The 22,374-nt window shown below is 48.4% G+C and overlaps 1 protein-coding gene across 1 annotated transcript in view; it reads left to right on the top strand.

Annotated features, from left to right (window-relative positions):
• Positions 1-17,785, top strand: part of rims1b (regulating synaptic membrane exocytosis 1b) — a 39,216-nt gene extending 21,431 nt beyond the window's left edge. Inside the window, 28 exon segments of the mRNA XM_067236749.1 lie at positions 1-32; positions 1,407-1,447; positions 1,739-1,849; positions 1,980-2,079; positions 2,163-2,286; positions 2,860-2,906; positions 3,411-3,523; positions 3,691-3,821; positions 4,119-4,290; positions 4,648-4,801; positions 5,097-5,153; positions 5,556-5,712; positions 5,998-6,102; positions 7,096-7,158; positions 8,979-9,068; positions 10,478-10,555; positions 11,520-11,579; positions 11,874-11,939; positions 13,788-13,897; positions 14,272-14,387; positions 14,664-14,830; positions 14,961-15,178; positions 16,077-16,236; positions 16,723-16,835; positions 16,937-17,038; positions 17,261-17,400; positions 17,566-17,682; positions 17,684-17,785. The exon segment at positions 1-32 is cut by the window's left edge and continues 735 nt beyond it. Of these exon segments, the coding sequence (XP_067092850.1) occupies positions 1-32; positions 1,407-1,447; positions 1,739-1,849; positions 1,980-2,079; positions 2,163-2,286; positions 2,860-2,906; positions 3,411-3,523; positions 3,691-3,821; positions 4,119-4,290; positions 4,648-4,801; positions 5,097-5,153; positions 5,556-5,712; positions 5,998-6,102; positions 7,096-7,158; positions 8,979-9,068; positions 10,478-10,555; positions 11,520-11,579; positions 11,874-11,939; positions 13,788-13,897; positions 14,272-14,387; positions 14,664-14,830; positions 14,961-15,178; positions 16,077-16,236; positions 16,723-16,835; positions 16,937-17,038; positions 17,261-17,400; positions 17,566-17,682; positions 17,684-17,785 (3,046 nt within the window).
• The last annotated feature ends 4,589 nt before the right edge of the window (positions 17,786-22,374 follow it).

The following is a 22,374-nucleotide window of genomic DNA, read 5'->3' on the forward strand; positions in this document are numbered from 1 at the left end:
GGACGCAGAGATGGAGAGCGTCAGCGAGAGAGGTGAGCTTGTAGGTGGAGGGGGGATATCAGAGAGAGGTGAGCTGGGATGTGGAAGGGGATATCATCCCAGTTCTGAGAAACACATCATGTCTAAACAAGAGCTTCTCTCTGCGTAGGCTCAGGAGAGAGGAGGAGAAAGAGAGAGGATTTGTGAGGGGAGAGTTAGCGACTGTGTGTTTGAGTCTATACCCTCGGAACTCCTAAACCGTAGACGTGCTGTCTTTGTGCCCAGCACTGTGACACACTGTCCAAAAAATCTGATCTAACTAAGAAAACAGTCAGGAGATGATTTGGGAAAGCAGAGTTGACGTGTGTGTGTGTGTGTGTGTGTATAAGTATGTGTTTATGTCTGATAAACTTCTGCCGAGGCCATATATAAGAAGCCCAGGTTTGATCCTGGAGTTTGTGGAACATGTTCTACCTGAAAAGACGACCTGCGGGCCACCTGGATGGAAACTAAAGCCTATGATCAATCAAGTGGCAGAGGAAGAGATGTTTGTCAGATGGGATTGTAAACACTCCGCTGAAGAAGTCAGACCCTCATCCTTTTTTAGCTCTGCTGAGAGCCCAGGTCAAGCAGTCATGTGCTTGTTGGCACTGCAAACCGCTAACTGTACAGAGCTTGCCCACACACACTCACACACACACACACACACAAACCAGCATTCAGGTCATGGTTGAGAACCAAGGCAGATCTGACTCGTTTACTTTCCTGTTTGCTTTGTCCTCTTTCATGGTATTCTAAAAAGAGATCATACACACAGACAACATCGGTCTTTCATTAAAGGTTATAAACTACAAAGACTAAGTGAAGTCACTTTTACGGTCATTAAATATTATTAAGTCATCTAGACCTCTCTGCGTGCATAAATCATTTCCTCCCCCAGGTTTTGTTGATCCAGACTAGAGGCACTCTCAGTCTGGACGGGCACCCGTCTCCAACCTAAATATTCAACAAACTCCTGTCCGTCTCCATAAACAGCACAGCTCTAAAGAGGCTTGCAGTGTGGCAGGGCTGTGTATAGTGGCAGTGAGGCTGGTATGTGCTCTGTATACATCTGCAGTCGCGAGGAGCAAAGAGGGAGACCGGAGATAGAGATACCGGGGAAGGAGGGAGCGGAGAGAGAGACAGAGATCGGAGAGAGATAGCAGAGAGCGAGGAACTGGAGAGAGAAGATACATAAGACAGAGAGACAGATTGTGAGTTGCAGAGTTGGAGAGAGAGATTGGAGATAGATAACAGAGAGGGAGAGACCAAAGAGGGAGAGAGATAGCGGAGAGAGAGAGAGAAAGAGAGAGAGAGAGAGAGAGAGAGAGAAGGGTGAAGAGAGACACGGCTCCAGGCTCCTGGTTGAGCTGTTCTGTCTGTTTCAGGTGACTGGGAGTGCTACCCCCTGGACCCAACTGTATGGCATGTGAGTACCTGACTGAGAGTGTGTGTGTGTGTGTATCTGACAGAGTGTGTGTGTCTGAGAGAGATGCCCTTTCTCTAACCGTGTGTCAGGTTGTGTGTTTGTGTTTGTCTGTGTAAAGTGTTTCTACTCTCATAGAGTTCATCTCTGAGTACTTTTCTCGAGTGCGTCGGTCTACACCAAAGTGCATCTCTCTGTGTGTGTGCATGTTTGTGTGTGTGTGAGTGAGTGAGGGTCAGTTGTAATGCGATTGCTGCTTGGCTGTTTTATTGAATCACAACATCGTTCTCACAGCACCCAGTGACCTGGCAGCCATCCACAGAAGGTGACCATCTAATCGGTCGAATCACGTTGAGCAAGAGGAGCGCTATGCCAAAGGAGGCAGGAGCCCTGCTCGGACTGAAGGTCACACACACACACATGCACGCACACACACATACACACCAAGGTTAAACCTCAAACTACTGGGTCTTCATATGTATGGACACAATACCTTAATCTTACACATCATGTACTCTCTGTGTGTGTGTGTCAGGTGGTAGGGGGTAGGGTCACTGAGACGGGGAGATTGGGGGCTTTCATCACCAAAGTCAAGAAAGGCAGTCTGGCTGACGTGGTTGGTCATCTGCGTGCAGGTCAGTACCACACGTGTGTTTGCGCACGATTCGGCCTGATGGGTGAGGGGTGTTTCAGGAAGAACAGTTGTTTGTTCCTTCAGGTGATGAGGTTCTTCAGTGGAACGGAAAGTTGTTGCCCGGCGCAACGCAGAAAGAAGTTTACAATATCATTTTGGAATCTCAAACTGAACCTCAAGTGGAACTGGTGGTATCCAGACCCATTGGGTGAGTCTGAGTTGTTCTACGTTGAGTTAATTACTTTTATAAATTTGATAATTGTGAACAGTGATATCATATTTTAAGCATTTCAGGAACAAGGTCTGTATTGTCAAAATGTTTATAATTCAAACAAATACAAACCAAGTTGTCACAAAAAATATTTATGTTATGAACTAGGAATAAATCTTTATCTTTCACACACTGAAACATGACACCTCGCTGTTGTTTGACAGCCTTCCTTGACAATCACAAATGTACCGATTTCTTTCCAAACATTTGCAAGGGGTGTATAGAAGCTGTCAGTAAGTAAGCAAGCTGTCTAATAAGGACCTGCCCCCTCCTCATATCCCAGACTCCCCAGCGGTCCCCCTCTCCAACCTGTGAGGTGTTAGAACTGGGACAACTTTATCTCCGCTTACCCATGTTTTGTTTTAATTTGTTTCTCAACTTGCTTGTATCCAGTTTAACTACTTCACCTGTGACAACTCTTTACCTGGTACTGGTGGTGTCAGACAGTACACCTTGTTTTACCTTGTCCTGTCAGGTCTGAAAGATGTTTCTCATTTTTGTTATTTTTAGTGATATCCCAAGAATCCCAGACACATCCCATCCTCCATTAGAATCCAGTAGGTATCTACTCTGGGGTCTCTCTCTCTCTCTCTCTCTCTCTCTCTTTCTCTCTCTCTCTCTCACACTATCCTGCTATCTCTCTCTCTCTCTCTATCACTATCCTGCTATCTCTCTCTCTCTCTCTCTCTCTCGCTCTCTCTCACACTATCCTGCTATCTCTCTCTCTCTCTCTCTCTCTCTCTCTCTCTCTCTCTCTCTCTCTCTCTCTCTCTCTATCACTATCCTGCTATCTCTCTCTCTGGATCCTGCTCGCTCTCGGCCTCCCATTCTGTTTCTGTCATTCTCTATATCTCTCTCTCTTGCAAGTGCATTTTTTCTCTCTCACATAAACTCAAATCAGTTTCCCTCGTACTTATTGATACAGTAAACACAGCTGCTGATGTGCATGTCCTGTTAAAACCCCTCTGGGAAGGGGATGTCACGTGACTTGAGATCCCGTCCTGTATGTGGTTTGGGTTTAATTGGTTGAACTGTCTGTTTGTGTACTTTTGCCCTCACAGCAGGTTCCAGTTCATTCGAGTCCCAGAAGATGGAACGCCCGTCTATCTCAGTCATGACTCCATCCAGCCCCACCCTCAGAGACACGCCTCACTTCCTGCCTGGAAGCATCTCTGTTAGTACGCTGTGCTCTGTGTGTGTGTTTGTGACGTTTCGATGCCCCAAGTGTACTGCATATTGCCTCATTGTGACATTGAGTGTGTGTCTGTGTGTTATTGCTTGTGCCTGTGTCTGCGTGTGTGTGTGTTTGCGTTTTGTCTGTGTGTGTGTGTGTGTTCTCAGGTGAAGTTGTGGAATGACAAGTTGGGTCACCAGCTCATAGTGAACATCCTGCAGGCAGTAGAACTGCCCACCAGGCCGGACGGACGACCTAGAAATCCCTACGTGAAAATGTACTTCCTGCCAGACCGCAGGTACTTCCTGTACAGAACGCTGTAACACTAACTGTAACAAATACGTGCTAGGCCCGTCTGCACGCCCAGTATTCTCACTAAGCCGCTAGCGAGGAACGAAGAAGGCGAATTACAGCGACAATTTACAACAAAAACGAAAAACCTCCCTAGTAGATCATGGCCTTTAGAACACATCTTATGGATGTACCTACATAATGAGGATGTTCCATTTTTCAAAATATTAAAATAGCATATCATCCTCACTGCTCTAACATACTGTGTGTGATGTGTGTATTGTGCACTTGTGTGTCCCTGCAGTGATAAGAGCAAGCGGAGGACCAAGACGGTTAAAAAGAGCGGCGATCCGAAGTGGCACCAGGGGTTCGTCTACTCGCATGTCCACCGACGAGACTTCAGGAACCACATGCTGGAGATTACAGTCTGGGATCAGCCACGCATGCCAGAACAGGACAGCCTGTTCATGGGAGAGGTACACACACACACACACACACCTATATACTCAGATATGGCAAAAGCACACACATCCTTCATTCAAGTACAAGTACAGATACTCATGTGTAAAAAGAAAATTTGAAGTCCTGACTACACTTTTTCACACAAGTTAAAGTAAAGAAGTGAAAATTAGCCATTAACTGTTTTAGTGTCACGCTAGTAACTGGATCTCACATCATACGCATACATGTTTTCAATCTTTAGAATTTTTTGTTTAAAAGATAGATGTTTTCAGGTTCAGTTCAGGCAGAACACAAGCCACAACTATCTGCAGGTTCTGATAGTTGTGGCTTGTGTTCTACAGGTTCTGACAGTTGTGGCTTGTGTTCTACAGGTTCTGATAGAGCTGGAAACAGCTCTGCTGGACGACCAGCCCCACTGGTACAAGCTGCAGACCCATGACTCCTCCTCCATCCCCCTCCCGCGCCCCTCCCCCTACCTGCCCCGCCGACACGCCCACACCGACACGCCCACCAGGAAGCTCCAACGTGAGTCTCAACAGCAGCACCCACCCTGTGTGTGTGTTCTGTGTGTGTGTGTTCTGTGTGTGTGTGTTCTGTGTGTTTTTGTGCCTCTGTGTGTGTTTTGTGTGTGTGTTTGAGAGAGTCTGTCACATTTACTGTGTGTTTATATAAATGTTGTCTTCACACCCCTGCTCTTTCGACAATCCTTTCTCTATGTGTGTGTCTTTATGTGTGTGTCTTTATGTGTGTGTGTGTGTCTTTGTGTGTCTGTGTGTGTCTTTGTGTGTGTGTCTTTGTGTGTGTCCCCGCTGTTGTCCAGGTTCTCAGCGTGTCGCTGAGTCTGAGATTGATGAGGGTACGACAGCAGTGCCTAAAGGTGGGTGGGGTTGCTGGGAATGCTGCTGTTGAAGCACTGTTCCACTGTTCCACTGTTCCACTGTTGCTCTACTCCTCAGGACTTGATAGTGTCCTGGTCTTTACCGGTCACAACTGCAGCCTTTGTAACTATGTAAGGGGGTCCAAGGGTTTGATTATGTTTCCCAAAATAAACAAATCCTCTGTGAGCTTTCAGGTAAATCTCCTCAGGTGTTGGTCACTGAAAACATCTGGACATGACCCTTAGGTGAGGCTGTGACGATAGTAACATGTGTTTGTGTGTTCATGTGTGTGTTTGCATGGATGTGTGTGTATGAGTGCATGTGTGTGCCTCCGTGTACGTGTGGGCTCGTCTGTTTGCGTGTGTGTGTGTGTGTTCGTGTGTGTGTGTGGGTGTGTGAAGCTGCAGACGGGCGTGGCCGGGAGCGTCAGAGAGAGCAGCCTAGCACGCTGGAGGTTCCAGAGCAGAGGGGCTCTCACCATCGCTCCCGCTCCGTGTCCCCGCCCAGGGATGAGCAGACAAACACACGCTCACGCCCCCCCAACATCCCCGCCCAGAGGTGAAGGGGGGGGGGGGTGAGGTGGGGGTGGGGGGGGTGAGGTGAGGTGGGGGTGGGGGGGTGGGGGGGTGGGGGGTGGACACACACACCTGTAATACGTTCCGGAGCTGGACTGTGTGTTAGGATATTTCTTTATTTCTAATGAAGGTTGTTCTCAAGTAAAATAGTCATGCCTCTAGTATCTTCATTATTTCTCTTTCTCTCGATTTCTTTCTCTGTCTCTCTCTTCCTCTCTCTTTTTCTTTATCCTTCCCTCTCTCTTACTATCTCTCTGTCTCTCATCAGGAGTTTGGATGATGATATGCATCATGGTCGTCGGTCTCGTTCGCCCACCCGCTACTACAACTCCACTAGAGGGCGCCAACAGGAGGAGGAATACCTGGACGACAGGTAGGCTGGGTGTGACATGTCGGGTTTGGTGGAACAAACCAAGTATATGGATACTTATATGTAAACGTGTGTGTGCTTGTTTGTATGTTGAGCATTTACGTGTGTGTTAGGAGGGTTTGAAAGGGTGTACTACTAAGAGCACATGTATTTTCTGTTTGTTCGTTTACTTGTGTGTCTCCGCAGTGTGTGTGTGTGTAGGAGTGTGTGTGTGTGCGCGTGTTTGAATGCAAGTGTACGTGTGTATCCCTTATCCCTCCCTTCCTGCCGTCCTCCAGTCACATGACCCTGTACCTGACCTCCAGTCACATGACCCTGTATCTGTCCTACAGTCACATGACCCTGTACCTATCCTACAGTCACATGACCCTGTACCTGACCTCCAGTCACATGACTCTGTACCTGTCCTCCAGTCACATGACCCTGTACCTGTCCTCCAGTCACATGACCCTGTACCTGTCCTCCAGTCACATGACCCCGTACCTGTCCTACAGTCACATGACCCCGTACTTGTCCTCCAGTCACATGACCCTGTACCTGTCCTCCAGTCACATGACCCTGTACCTGTCTTCCAGTCACATGACCCCGTACCTGTCCTACAGTCACATGACCCCGTACCTGTCTTACAGTCACATGACCCCGTACTTGTCCTCCAGTCAGTACAACGCTGTGTTCGCCCTGAGATCAGTGACTGTGATGCTGTGTTCACCTGAGATCAGTGCCTGTGATGCTGTGTTCACCTGAGATCAGTGCCTGTGATGCTGTGTTCACCTGAGATCAGTGCCTGTGATGCTGCCCTGTGTCAGAGAGCGTTAGCTTGTAGCATCCAGGACGAGGCAGTTCCACTGTGTTTAGAGGCAGCCAAGATGCTGTCGTGGTGTCATGTACGAATGCTGTGCCGAATCAGATCTCTGCTCATGTTGTTTCCCTGTGCTCTGGAACTTTGCTACCATTGTTGATTTCCTCATGTGTCACCCATCTCCATGGTAACCACAGTGAGGTCATCATGATCCACCAATCAATGCGGGGCAAAAGTGCTGAGTGCCTACACACCAAAAGGTAAACAAGAAGTCATCGCATATTTTGTACTTTTATTATTTTGGGTTCTATTATTATTTGAATGAGTAATAGTAGTATTAGCAGTAATCCTCATATTGTATAGTTTATTTTATTGGAATTACTTTTGCATTTCACATTTAGAAACATCACCAACTTATTTTTATTTCATTTCAAATACTTTTTGGAAAGGCATAAACCTTTGTTGATAGTGTCAAGCTTTTAGGCATCTCACAGTGTGAGAGAGTGAGAGAGAGAGAGTGAGAGAGAGAGTGAGAGCCTCTTTTAAACATCCACATCGATGTCCGTAACACGTAAACGACACACACATGCGTCCTCATAACATCCATCACACGCAGACTGAGTCCATCACTGGGACTGTCCACCCTACAGCACCTCACAGACTCTACCCATCATACGTGAGAGACAGACTTGTTTTCTAGCTACAGTAAATAAACCAGTTGTAGTACCGTACTCCACACACTAGAGGGCAAAGTTGTGTCCATTAATAGGTACAAAATATTGGGTATGCAGGCGCAATGCTTCCCTGCGTTGTCTCATTCCAGTAAGTATGAACAGCTGTGCTTATCTTGCTCTGCTTAGCCTGTTCTGCTCTTGCTGTTCACACCTTTCTGTTTTGGTAATCCACCTTTCTCCTAATCTTCTATCCCTGTGTCCTGCATGCACACACACACACACACACACACACACGCGCACACAGTCACACACCTGCTCAACTCAGGAGATCGTCTAGACACAGTGTCACTCTGCCCCCTAAGATGCCTCTGTTAGTCAACGGCATTCACAAGGACATTTACAGGTGAGTCTGTGTGGAGAGATCGTCTCTCCACTGCAACCACAAACTACGCAACACCCAACTTCTCTCACACACACACTCACCGAAAACACACACACACACTCACAAGCACACATGCTCGAAAAGGTCTTTTTCAAGTCTGTAAAAATATAGGAATCTACTATCAAATGTGCCGCTCAAATGTTTGAGCTTGTCCGACTCACTTAGGACTGTTAACCTCATGGATGCGAGTATTTATCTGTGACTTAAAGTCAGCTGAGGTAAATGTTTTTGTCTTGACACTGCATGCTAGCTGCATGTCCTATTTTATGTTTTTATTTTGTTGTTTTTTCGCCGGTAAAGTTCCCCGCTGCCTGCATGCCTCCCGTCGACCTCTAGGGTGCGCTCACGCGTTGTCACCGCTTCCCCGCGCTCCCTCACGCATCACGTTCTCAAGTTCACAGACGAGATCATGATTAGGTAAGGCACACACACGCCCACACACACATCTCCATCAGCTGTGGATTCCCAGGACCAGTTAGAAGAGTTAGATACCCTGAACTGTGAGGACCCGTCATGAGGTTTAGGCCTCAGACTTCTCCAACCACACACACACACACACACACACGCACACACACTCGTATGTGCGCACACACACACGTATGTGTGCACACACACACAAACACACACTCGAATGTGCGCACACACACAGGCACACACAGACTTCCCATCAAGAACCTTTCTTCAATTGCGTCGAAAGACCGGCCATCGGTAACAATTAGAAAAATTTAACTCAAAATCTCCATGACGACCAGACCATGCCAGACAGCCTGATCACCTGACGGGGCCATCTCCATGACGACCAGACCGCTCATGGTTGCGTTGAGACTAGGCATGTCCTCTATGATTTCTCTCTCTAACACAGCCTTCTTTCTGTTTCTCCATTGTTTCCTTTTGTGTTGTCTCCTGTCCTCCTCTCCTGTCCTCTCCTCTCTCCTGCATTGGATGGCATGCTTGTGGGGGCTAGTGATCTACGGCCCTCTCTGGACAGGGTTAGGAGCGCTAGCACCAACTGTCTCACTCCAGACAATAATGTTCCCTCACCAGAGCCTGACAGGTACCAGCCCCCTGTACCCTGTACCCTGTACCACTACACCCTGTACCCAGTACCCTATACCCTATACCCTGTACCCTACACCCTGTACCCCTACACCCTGTACCCTGTACCCTACACCCTGTGCCCTACACCCTGTGCCCTACTCCCTGTACCCTACACCCTGTACCCTGTACCCCTACACCCTGTACCCTACACCCTGTACCCAGTACCCTATACCCTATACCCTGTACCCTACACCCTGTACCCCTACACCCTGTACCCAGTACCCTATACCCTGTACCCTACACCCTGTACCCTGTACCCTACACCCTGTACCCTGTACCCTACACCCTGTACCCTGTACCCTACACCCTGTACCCTACACCCTGTACCCTACACCCTGTACCCTACACCCTGTACCCTACACCCTGTACCCTACACCCTGTACCCCTACACCCTGTACCCTACACCCTGTACCCAGTACCCTATACCCTGTACCCTACACCCTGTGCCCTACACCCTGTGCCCTACACCCTGTGCCCTACACCCTGTGCCCTACACCCTGTGCCCTACACCCTGTACCCCTACACCCAGTACCCTTTACAGTACATTCAGTACCCCACAGCCTATGTCTGACTCCGTTTGTCCATTCAGGGGTCTTCTCACCCTTCTCTTACCCTGCGATGAAATCACAGCAAACTTCAACGTGTTCACGTCACACCACAAGTGTTTGTTTTACTCGCTGAGTGTTCAGACCTGTCCGTTCTCATGAGAGCTAACTAAACACTGCTGGTGGATGGATGAACACTTTGAAACTGGCTGTGGACCTCGCCCCCCTGCTCCCTTATCCCACTTTCTATAGCGACCCCCCCCTGAAGATCCCATCCTCCCGGCATGTGTGCCCCCAGACACACCCAGAGTCTGGGGGCTACTCTTTGATGTGGGAAAAACCTAAAAAACAAATTCTCCTCTGAAATTCTATTTTATTCTCCAGTTTACTTGAGATGTTTTGGATATCTGCATGTCCTTGTACATACAGTGGTCATCTAGAGTGTGTGTGTGTGTTGTGATTGTCAGAATGGTGTTGAGGTCATAGATACTGTACATAATCTCTCCAGAAGAGTGCATGTGCAGAGTTGTGTGTGTTGCGTAACAGAATAAGTGGCACAATGGGAGGGCATCACACCATTGGTATTTAGGAGAAATTTGACCGTGTATTGCTAGCGTAGGGACGGCAGGCTTTTCAATTGACAGGAATGGCAACTGTTCAAACAAATGGAATGAAATGAGATGAAGTATGGAGCATGTTGGAGCGTGTAGCTGGTGTGTGGTGCTGTGAGGGACCCCTCCCTGGAGCAGGTAGTGAGCATGGGTAAACCTGGATGTGTGTGTTTCTGTGTCTGTCCACCGGGGGGCGCTGTGGCCCTCAGGTTCTCTCAGTCCCTGCCTCGCAGACGCCCTGCCAGCCCCAGGATTCTAATCCAGCACGCCTCCCCCGAAGACGACAGGTACCCCTAACACCCCCTCAGCCTCTCCCCCTAGTACCCCTCCCTCTCACGCTCCTCCCCACCCCCCCACCCCCGCCACTCTCACCTCCCCCCCCCACTCTCCCCCCCTACTCCCTCCCACCCTACTCCCCCATCCTTCCTTCACTCCCTCACTCCCACCCCCTTTCCGGAGTAGACCCCAGCGCTAACCCACATGCTAACGTGGCTAAACCCCTAACCGCTAACCTCTAATCCTCACCTTGTCCCCTGAAAATGCTCTGATTTAGCGTTCCCCTTGCATTACGCTTTTGGTAATCGCTGTGCACTGTTTGTGGAAGGCCATGTTGTAATGAGCTATGAGAGGGAATGTGTCACGTGTCACAGAATTGTTGGTCCCCACTTCCAACCTGGAAGATCTCGTTTTCCAGCTTGTGCATGTGGTCGGTCTCTCTCATGCTGCCGTAGTTTAAGTGTTATGTTGTGACTTTGTGACTTGAATTTCCTTTTTTTGCTCCTGTAATGCTCAGGTCTCGGTTTAGCAGCATCGGCTACTGCTGGGGATGAGGGGTGGGGGATGGGTGTCCAGTGTTCTGCAGTTTGTTTTGCTCTTTGACAGGCTGATCTAGTTTGTATTTGAGTGCTTGGTGTTAGAGAACCCTTCAGTCTGTAACGTTTGTCACCATGTGTGTGTCACTGTGTGAGTGTGTGTGTGTCACTGTGTGTGAGACACTGCGAGTGTCACCGTGTGTGTGTGTGTGTGACTGTGCCTCTCCTCTCCCCTAACTGGTGCTCTGTGTCAAGCTTGTCTGTTCAGCCTCTTGTTTTCTAGTCAACAAAGGAGAGCCTTAGATAATGTCCCAAACACTTCATCTCATGTTGACCATCACCTATGTTTTGTGTATGTGTGTGCTTGTTGATATGTCTGTTTGTGTGTCGTTATCATCATCGTCGTGTGTGTGTATGTGTGTGTGTGTGTGAGAAACAGGTGGGTGCTGGATCCTGTGTTTCCTACTCAGGATACAATCAATCACCTCAGTGCAAAGAGGTACACACACACATTTACACACATACACACACACACGTTTGATTGCTACAAGAGTGTGTGTTGTGACGTCCCCTCATATTGTCTCTCATTGTTTTAGTGTGGACATCACTGAGTTAGATCACATTCATCTCTAGACTGCTGTGTGTAGATCCCACACCTCACATCCATCAGCGCTCCCTGAGAATACACACCCAGCTCTCTTCTAATCCTGTTTACCCTTCTCCTGTCTTCTCCATCCACTCCCTCCATCCTGTCTTTTCTGTCTGTGTTTCCACTCGTCCTTCCTGTAACCAGGCAACCTCGAACCCTGGACACGTCCTCCTGTCAGACTCTGGCCCAGAAACCCTCTGACAACAACAGGTGAGCAGAGGGACAACTGGAACTCGAACCTGGACTGTTTCCCTGAGGTCAATAACCTCACCACTGGGTCCATTTGAGATGTGTACTCATGGCTCGGGTTATTATTGACTTTCATAGTCTTAAATTCACTCTTACTGTAAAAGCCACAGCTCACAACCTCCCCACAACTTTCCAGAAACGACCTTGTTAGCATACTCAACAACCTTCCAGCAACTGCCACTTACCTTACCCCACAACCTCCCCACAACCTTCCAGAACATACCTTGTTAGCTAACTCAACAACAACCAGCTCACAGCCATCTTGTGATCGTCTAAAGAAATAGGAAGATATGAAAGAGTTGATTGTGTTTCCTGAGAGCCTTGCTAGAGTTCAGATCCTATCGTTGTTAGCCTGTGTTCAGCCATGATGACGGGGTCAGATCTCTGGTACTGCTGGACAGGGTGTAACTTCCAATGGTATGGGTAATGCTGGTGTTGGGGGATGTAGTTAATGTGAAGACCTCTCTGTGATCACACAGGATGAAGGGACCTCGGAACAGACCTGTTAGTTTCACTTCCCTTCCCTTTCTCACCTCATGTTGTATTTTCAGTTTATCTTCTGACACATTATTTCTCTGATGTTTTTTTTTTAACTTTTCTATCTCTTTCTTTTCTTTCTTCCCGGTTGCTGCTCTTTTCTGCATGCTGCTTTGCGTGATGCATCGGCGGGGTGTGTGTGATGTGTGTGTGACGTGTGTGTGATGTGTGTGTGGTGGTGCGGTCCCCCCAGGATAAAGCCCACCTCCATACTGAGGGGGTCCAGAGGCCGGGCACCCCCTCTCCGGCCGCCTGGTAAGGGGACCTCACGGGGGTCGGCCCCCACAGTCAGCCTCCGCTCACCCTTCACCTCCCACCACCCCCCACCCCCCCACCCCCTCCCCCCCCCTCCCCCCACCCCCTGCCACCACCAGGCAGGAAGACAGCTGCTGCCTCCTCTGTGTGTGTGTGTGTGTGTGTGGTGTGTGGTGTGTGTGTGTGTGTGTGTGGTGTGTGTGTGTGTGTGTGGTGTGTGTGTGGTGTGTGTGCCTGCTTGCCAGGGTAAGATTTAAATGTGTAAAGCGTGTTTCCTCCAGTCGGGGTGTGAACCCTTCTCTACCTCCCTCCCAGCTCTGGGAATCAAAGCGTCTTATTGGTTGGCCCTTAAACGTATGCAGCTGTTTTTGCGACAGGAACCTTCACCATGACAACTGGAATGAGCTGAGTGTTCTCCCTCCCTTCCTGTACATGTCCCCCTGCAAGGCTCCACCTCCGCTGATCAATCTCTGAGGAGAGCTTCTTAATGGCTTTCACTCTCTCTTCTGGTGTTTGCTCTCTACTCTGGTTTTACTGTAGTTTGCTGTAGTGTACTGTACTTTACTGTTGTTTACTGTAGCTTACTGTAATGAACTGTAGTTTACTGTAGTTTTCTGTACTTAACTGTAGTTTACTGTAGTTTAGAGCATGTTGGGGCTCTGTGTTCAAAGGTCTCTTGGGGGTAAACAGGACAGTATTAGCCAGGAAGGGGTAGATCACTACCTGTAACACCCTCCCCCTCTTCTCTTTCTCTATCTCTCTCCCTCGCTCTTTCTCTGTCTTTCTCTCACTATTTATCTCTCCCTTTTTTCCTATCTCTCTCCCCCTCTCTCTCTCCCTCTCTGCCTCTCTCTCCCTCTCTGCCTCTCTCTCTGTGTCTCTCTCTCTCTGTCTGTCTGTCTCTCTCTCTCCCTCTCTCTCTCTCTCTCTCCCTCTCTGCCTCTCTCTCTCACTCCCTCTCCCTCTCTCTCTCTCTGTCTCTCTCTCTCTCTCTCTCTCTCTCTCTCTCTCTCTCAGGGGCCACCTCCAAGGTGGTGCGTCTCTCTCTTCCTCCGTGACCTCCTCCTCGGCCCGCAGAGCCCGGCAGCTTCCCCAGGTCCCCGCCAGGAGCAGCAGTGTGGAGCAGGGTGTGTCTCTTTCACACACACACACACACACACACACACACACACACACACACACACACACACACACACACACACACACACACACAAACACCTGGGAGTCATTCTGTAGGCCTGTGTCTTTAAATGGAACTACTCTACTCTCTCTCGACATATATATAGGATGATGCCAACTGATGTGTGTTTTGTGTGTGCGTGTGTGTGTGTGTGTGTGCGTGTGTGTGTGCGCGTGTGCGCGTGTGTGTGTGTGTGTGTGTGCGTGTGTGTGTGTGCGTGTGTGTGTGTGTGTGTGCGTGTGTGTGTGTGTGTGCGTGTGTGTGTGCGTGTGTGTGTGTGTGTGCGTGTGTGTGTGTGTGTGTATGTGTGTGTGTGTGCAGCTCTAGCAGCAGAGGAGCGTGTGCTGCCGTTGCAGATAAAGGTCCTCCCCTACAGGAGCTCAGGACAGTCCTCCTCCAGTCAGGACCTGCAGAGGGCGCTGAAGGACAAACGAGAGGTGAGACACCACCTTTATGCTTCCACAAGAGAAGAGGGGATGAGTTCAGGCAGAGGGATACTGTATGAACGCATGGGTTATTATGAGTCACTGTATTTAGGGTGCTCTGTGCTCATGTGTCTCTATCCCTTTCCTTCCCCATCCGAACTCTCTTCCTGCTTTCCATCGCTCTTTGCCACTCCTCTCTCTCTCTCTCTCTCTCTCTCTCTCTCTCTCTCTCTCTCTCTCTCTCTCTCTCTCTCTATCTCTACTGCCTCCCTCCCTCCCTCTCCGCAGCTCTATAAGGATCAGAATCAGAAGAGGAGCTGTGATAATGTGTCCCACAAGTCTTCGGACAGTGATGTCAGCGATGTGTCGGCCATCTCTCGCACCAGCAGCGCCTCGCGAGTCAGCAGCACCAGCTACATGTCCATCCAGTCAGAGAGACCCCAGGGCAGGCACAGGTAGCACACAGACACACACATTTAGACACACATATAGACATATGTACACACACACACAGAATTATTGGGCAATAACTAAAGTCTTCTTTTCATTGGTTGTTCATTTGTGTGTGTGTGTTTGTGTGCTCAGCCGGGCCGTGCGTGCGACGGAGAGGATGATGAAGAGCACCAGTGTGAGTGGGGAGATCTACGGCATTGAGCACACGGACGGCAGCCAATCAGACACGGCGCTGGGCATGCTGGGGGGCGGGACCAAGCAACGGCGCTCCAGTCTCAGCCAACGAGTGGTGGCCATCGTGGGAATCCCCTCCAGACGCAGTCGCAGCACCTCCCAGATCAGCCATACAGGTGAGACAAACAGACAGACAGACAGGTGAGACAGACAGACAGGTGAGACAGACAGACAGGTGAGACAGACAGGCAGGTGAGACAGACAGACAGACAGGTGAGACAGACAGACAGGTGAGACAGACAGACAAGTGAGAAAGACAGACAGGTGAGACAGACAGACAGACAGACAGGTGAGACAGACAGACAGGTGAGACAGACAGACAGACAGACAGACAGACAGACAGGTGAGACAGACAGACATGTGAGACAGACAGACAGACAGGTGAGACAGACAGGTGAGACAGACAAACAGACAGACAGATAGGTGAGACAGACAGGTAAGACAGACAGACAGACATGTGAGACAGACAGACATACAGGTGAGACAGACAGACAGACAGGTGAGACAGACAGACAGGTGATGCAGACAGACAGGTGATAAAGACAGACAGGTGAGACAGACAGACAGACAGACAGGTGATACAGACAGACAGGTGACACAGACAGACAGACAGGTGATACAGACAGACAGGTGAGACAGACAGACAGGTGATACAGACAGACAGGTGAGACAGACAGACAGACAGACAGGTGATACAGACAGCCAGGTGACACAGACAGACAGACAGACAGGTGATACAGACAGACAGGTGAGACAGACAGACAGGTGAGACAGACAGACAGGTGAAACAGGTGAGACAGACAGAGAGACAGGTGACACAGACAGACAGACAGACAGGTGATACAGACAGACAGGTGACACAGACAGACAGGTGAGACAGACAGACAGACAGGTGAGACAGACAGACAGACTCCTTCTCAGGACTCTCTCTCAGCCCCTATCTGTGTGTGTCTCTCTCTGTGTGTGTGTGTGTCTCTGTGTTCTCTGTGTGTGTGTGTGTCTGTATGTGTGTAGAGGCGGCGGGTAAGAAGGCGGGCAAGTCTGGCAACAAGCTGCAGATCCAGAGGAGCCAGGAGACGGGCATGGCTGTGGAGTTTCCCCGCTCAGCCATGAACCGGCAGGCCAGCCGAGAGTCCACCGACGGCAGCATCAACAGCTACAGCTCAGAGGGGAAGTCAGTACTCTCACAAACAAACACACACACACACACACTCACTCACACTGTACCATGCACACATAGTAACACACGCACACGGAGAGCACATACACACAGTACCGCACATAACACGCACACACAGTAACACACACACCCATTTCTGCATGCACACAGCAAAACATTCACACGCTACAAAGAGATTGCATTTTAGTCTTGGTAAAGTAGTGCTGTTCAGTGCTGACTGTTCTAGGCTCCCTCAGCCCAGCCCCACCTCACCACCCTACTGTGTTCTGTGTTTACATTTACATTTAGTCATTTAGCAGACGCTCTTATCCAGAGCGACTTTCAATAAGTACAGGGACATTCTCCCCGACGCAAGTAGGGTGAAGTGCCTTGCCCAAGGACACAGCGTAATTTTGCACGGCCGGGAATCGAATTGGCGACCTTCAGATTACTAGCCCGATTCCCTAACCACTCAGCCACCTGACTCCTTCTGTGTTTCAGTCTGATCTTTTCAGGGATGCGTCTGGGCGCAGACAGCCAGTTCAGCGACTTCCTGGATGGACTTGGCCCCGCCCAGCTAGTGGGCCGGCAGACTTTGGCCACACCCTCCATGGGTGAGTGACATTACTGGCAGCTAGTCTGAGATGTCATAGAAAATGTAATGTAATGTAAAATGACTACAATAGACTAAATTGTGTGTGTTTGTGTGTGCCAGGAGACGTCCAGATAGGAATGATGGATAAGAAAGGTCAGCTGGAGGTGGAGGTGATCAGGGCGCGTGGCCTTACCTCCAAACCCGGGTCCAAATCCCTCCCAGGTAACACACACACACACACACACACTGGAAGCAGCAGTCATTTTGAGCAAACCCTAAACATCATCATCTCTCTCTCTCTCTCTCTCTCTCTCTCTCTCTCTCTCTCTCTCTCTCTCTCTCTCTCTCTCTCTCTCTCTCTCTCCCTCCCTCCCTCCCTCCCTCCCTCCCTCCCTCCCTCCCCCCCCTCCCTCATCTCCCTTGTCCTCCCCTCGCTCGCCCCAGCTCCCTATGTCAAGGTGTATCTGCTGGATAACGGAGCCTGCAAAGCCAAAAAGAAGACCAAGATCGCCCGCAAGACCCTGGAGCCTCTTTACCAGCAACAGCTCCTGTTTGAGGAGAGTCCACAGGGGAAGGTGCTCCAGGTACCTGTCTCCCTCTCTCTCTCTCTCTCTCTCTCTCTCTCTCGTTCTCTCTCTCTCTCTCTGTCTCTTGTTCTCTCTCTCTCTCTCTCTCCTTCTCTCTCTCTCTCTCTCTCTCTCCTCCTGGAAGTATTCCTAGTGCTACTAGTTCCTCTCTCTCCTCTCCAGGTCATAGTCTGGGGTGACTACGGGCGACTGGACCACAAATGCTTCATGGGAGTTGCACAGATCCTATTGGAGCAGCTGGACCTCTCCAGCACAGTGATTGGCTGGTACAAACTGTTCCCCCCCCTCCTCATTGGTGGACCCTACGTTAGCCCCGCTCACTCGGCTGGCTTCCCAGACGTCATTGGACAGCTCAGGACCACCGCCTGGCGTGCGATCCTAGTGACCGCTGTGCAACCATACCCCGGACCACAGTGGACCACAGACAACCAGACTGCATGACCACACACCCTAGATCTATGGAAAACCAGGTCCCCATGGAAACAGAGGCAACCAATGAAAGCCAGACACAAAAAGAGAGAGAGCGAGATGAACAGAGAGAGAGAGAGAGAGAGAGAGAGAGAGAGAGAGAGAGAGAGAGAGAGAGAGAGAGAGAGAGAGAGAGAGAGAGAGAGAGAGAGAGAGAGAGAGAGAGAGAGAGAGAGAGAGAGAGAGAGAGAGAGAGAGAGAGAGAGAGAGAGGCAAAGACAGAGAAAGTACTACCCAATCAGAGCTTAGCTGGAGTCTGACAATCACCTCCCAACGCCTCCCTTCTCCTTCCTGCTCTCTCCATCCCACCTAGCTTCTGTTCTCTGTGTATTCTCTCCATCCCTCCTTTCCTTTGTTCTCTTTCTCTTGGTTGCAGGGGCCTTGCTATGAGTCCCTCCTCCCCATCCCTCTGTCCCTCCTCTCCTTCCACACCTCTCTTCATCTCCTCCTTTCCTTCACTGGCTGTGTTGTGACCGTTTCTACCATGATAGGAGGGACTTGCAGCCCGCCCTATCACACGACAGAGTGGATGTTGACACGGGTGTCCACCAGCCAATCGGTGGCCAGAACACTGGCAGGCAGTATGAGATGGCGAGGGTGTGTGGGGGAGGAAGAGACACCTCAGATCTGACCGCCTGATCGTGGCGACGCGTGATGTCATCACTTGTCTCCCTGGTCACATGACAGGGTAGAGGCGGGCAATGTTGCGCAATCTGTCTGCGGGGTGTTGGCGAAGATGGGGGGGGGGGAGCCTGCGCACGTACGTGCACATTCTCAGCCTTGTCGGACGATCAAAACGAGCACAAGAAGCGTCATTTCGAGGTGGAAAGGTTCTGCTTTTCCGAAAGAAAAGCCAATCAGAGGCCGAGTTACGTTTTAGTTTGTCTGTTCTATTGTCTTCATCTCCGGTTTCCCTTTCTGCCTTTGAGTTCAGAATGACGCTGTATGATGCAGGTTCCCTCCCTGTCTGAGTGTGTGGACCCACAGCCGCCCACAGACCAGGAACAGGTCTGATCACATGACCACTCCTTAACCCCGCCCCCACCCCTTAACCCCGCCCCCGTTAGAGGCGGAGCAGCATGACTCGGGACCCCGGACCCAAGCTGCATGCACAGTTTCTTTTTTCTTTTTCTTTTTTGTAAAACAGAGACAAGACAAAAACGAATCACAGATAAAAGAAGTGACTAGAGACTAAATGTGTGTTAGTTCCACATACTTTTAGGCCAGCTTGTATGTTGCATGTACTTGTACAGTTTGCTCGTACTGAATATGAATACAGAGAACAGCCAAGCCATCTTGACTTCCTGTGGGCGGGGCCTAGGGGGATATGCTCCGCCCAGGCCACGCTTCCCTCTCTGGGTCTGAATATCTAATGAGGAAGTCTCCAAAAAATATTTCTTTTTTTCTTCTTTTTTTTTAAACCCTTTGGAGAAAAGGGCTGTACTGTAGTACTGAGCAAACTCAGGCCCCTTGGTCATCCCAGGTTGTAAGTGTTAAACTAGTAGTCTATGACAGCGGGGCTAGAGACAGAGATAGAGAATGTGTGTATAACAGCTAAATGTATATGAAGTGTAATATTGATTTTGACAGAAATTATAAAGATATAGATATATGAGGTGTATCAAACTATACATCTCTCACCGACGCGCACACATGCACACGTTGTACATAGGAGTCGGGATGAGTGGTTCGGTAAGAATAGTTTCAAACTAAAGGAAAGGACGGAAACATTCCTGGTCTAGTTCACGGGGATTCGACCCCCTGGTCTGTTCAAGCTGCTGAGCGGCTACAGGCCACAGGGGGGCGCAAACAACGGGCCTTTCAGTTATTCCCTCTAACCGACAAAACTAAAAGGAAACATAGCAAATTGGAAACAACCGCTTTTGTTTTTATTTCACCCGAAGTCCTTCTTTGTCATGGTTTGGACTGAACTTCAGAAGCCCGTGAAATGTTCTCTCTGACGTTTTTCAGTTAACCCTTTGCGTAGAGTGGCCGACTGCGCTTTCCTTTGTCAGTATTACACCAGGAATACTGATTGTTTACAGTCCATGGCTTCCCACTACAAAAACACGACCTTGGAAGAAGTATTCACTGCAACAGTTGTTGTTTGTATAACAGATGTGGCTCTACTGACGTGTATGTTTTATATTCAAGAGTTCATTTTTATTATTTACAAATAAAAGACTGTGTGGAAGAAAATTGATATGGGTAAATTGTCTAGCGTTATTGAAGGATGGATGTGAACCTTTAAGGTGTGCTCTGTTGCTGACCGATTTGCTAAATGCGATTTTTGAAACAGGAACAGCCACACGGAATAAGCTTCTGCTGCACTGGTTATTCTTCACAAGTTGGTTCATTACATAATAATTACTTTACAAGTATTACTTGATAATTAATTATGTCATATTTTATTGTGTTGCTAAACCTTTTGTAATGTCTTATCAAAAATGTAATGTTGACGAAGCCAGTACAACACTTCCACCTAGTGGAATCGATAGGTATCTCAGGCCTGGAATGCCTAAACTCGCGCTAGAGAACGGCTGAATAAGATGATTCAATATTGAAATTCGAAATTCAATATTGATTAAAAACTGAAACAGACTGTCTTTCCTATTCCAGTGTAACTGATAAATAGTGTCTTTCGTAGGATCACAGTCTCGGGAAGCTGCGTGCCCAGGAATGAAGAACAGGGAAAGAAGCGCGTGGCTTTGTTAACCCCGCTTCTCTTCCTTCAACATGTCCTCAAGCACAGAGCATTACGGTGAGGACTCATCCAGGTACTGGGTACGTTACGATTTGTGTGTCATTATGTGGGTGGGTAGTGGGAGACAAATGGAGAAACAGTAGTAGCCAAACAATTCCTTTATTTTTGACAAGGACCCCAAGGCTAGGGCCGTTGAAAAAAAATAAAAAATAAAAGAGATTAAAAAAAATATGAGACTGCACGACAGGGGGAAAAAAACACAAATGTAATCTCCTTATTTCTTTTTTGCTTTATGTTGCTTGTGTCAATTATGATGGTTGTCTTAAAACGGAATCTGTAAACTTTCATGTCACTACAGTCGTGTGCTTAAAGGTGCTGTAAAGCAAATTCCATGATTTGCTTCTCAGTATACATTATATACGTGTGAAATGAGTTGCTGAAAGCATGTGCAAAGCTCTAAAACTTTGTTGCACTGAAATGTGGAGTTAGACCGTTGAACAGTTTCTCACCCGTTTTCATTTCAGGTTTTGTTTAGGCGGGGCAAAACCCAACTTAGGGCTACTCAGATCACAGACGGTTTATTTAACCTGCATTCTGTTACTCGGCTGGTACAATGCAAAGACAAAGTAATTAACACATAAAACACTCAGAGACTGCAGGTAGGTCTGTTCTGATATCTGCAATTGATTCAGCTAGTTGTTGCTGTTAAATTCAATAAATTCGAGGGGGGCGGAGCTTCAGTTATTTCAAAGTCTAATATAACATACTTGTCGGTGTTTTTTTAATTGGAATTTGGATGGGAAGTTAACAACATTGTTTTGTGGTGTGATGAACTTAAAACTCATTTTCAGTTCTGCTTTACAGCCCTTTGAGAACAGAAATGTAATCAGCCTGCGGTATTTCCAAAATCGTTTTAAAATTATCTTGCTGCCATTACCTCACATGTATTTAGAAATTTTAGAAGACGTGCATGAACTAATGACTCCCCTTAGTTGTTGACACGTTCCCACGCTACAATATTGAATCACTCAATTGCATTAGGATATACCCATAAAGGAAAAAATAGTGTCGTTTTATTAATACAGAATTGTCAGTCAATTATGGGGTAGGCTTGTTGTAGACCATTTAACACAAGAGTAGAAATACACTTTGAAAAATAAAAATCCTATTATCATGGGCATAGTGTTAGAATGTTATACTGCCAACATTTGAAAACAATTCCAATACTTTTTGCAAATCCACAAAATCTCTCAAAATCCATAGGCGTCTTTTGGGAGTATCATAAACTTCGAATAGTCGGATCCATCGAACTTTGGCGGTATTTTGGCACTTAAAACATTATTTCTTGTTTTGTATTCTCGATGATAAACTCAGATTATAAACAGTAATAAAGCAAGGTCAGGCAAGATTGTTTATTTCACTGTCAGGGACCCCGTGTTCAAGCACCTCATCCTGCACTTCCGTCCAAGCACGTGAAGCTCTAGTGTTGTAACCCCTACTACGCCAAACTCGTTTTTATCTTTCATCTTCATAAATCGCGAACGTGGAGAAGTCTAGCTCCCATGGCTGAGCCCGCAGAGAATGAATCATGTTGGGATTGATTTCTTCCCAAACACGCACACTTTAAGTTCCGTGAAGCAGGGTTATTTGCTTGTAGCATGGTATTGACTCTGAATGCTTAAAGAACGACTGAGTTAGGATACGGATATGTGGCCTGTATAAGGCCTTTAGACCGACGTTGAAACATCCTGTCGTGAACCATTTGGTGAAGAGAAGATAAAGAAAGAGAAAAAGAGTTT

Source organism: Osmerus mordax, chromosome 5 (genome assembly GCF_038355195.1).
Source record: "Osmerus mordax isolate fOsmMor3 chromosome 5, fOsmMor3.pri, whole genome shotgun sequence".
Taxonomy (NCBI): Eukaryota; Metazoa; Chordata; class Actinopteri; order Osmeriformes; family Osmeridae; genus Osmerus; species Osmerus mordax.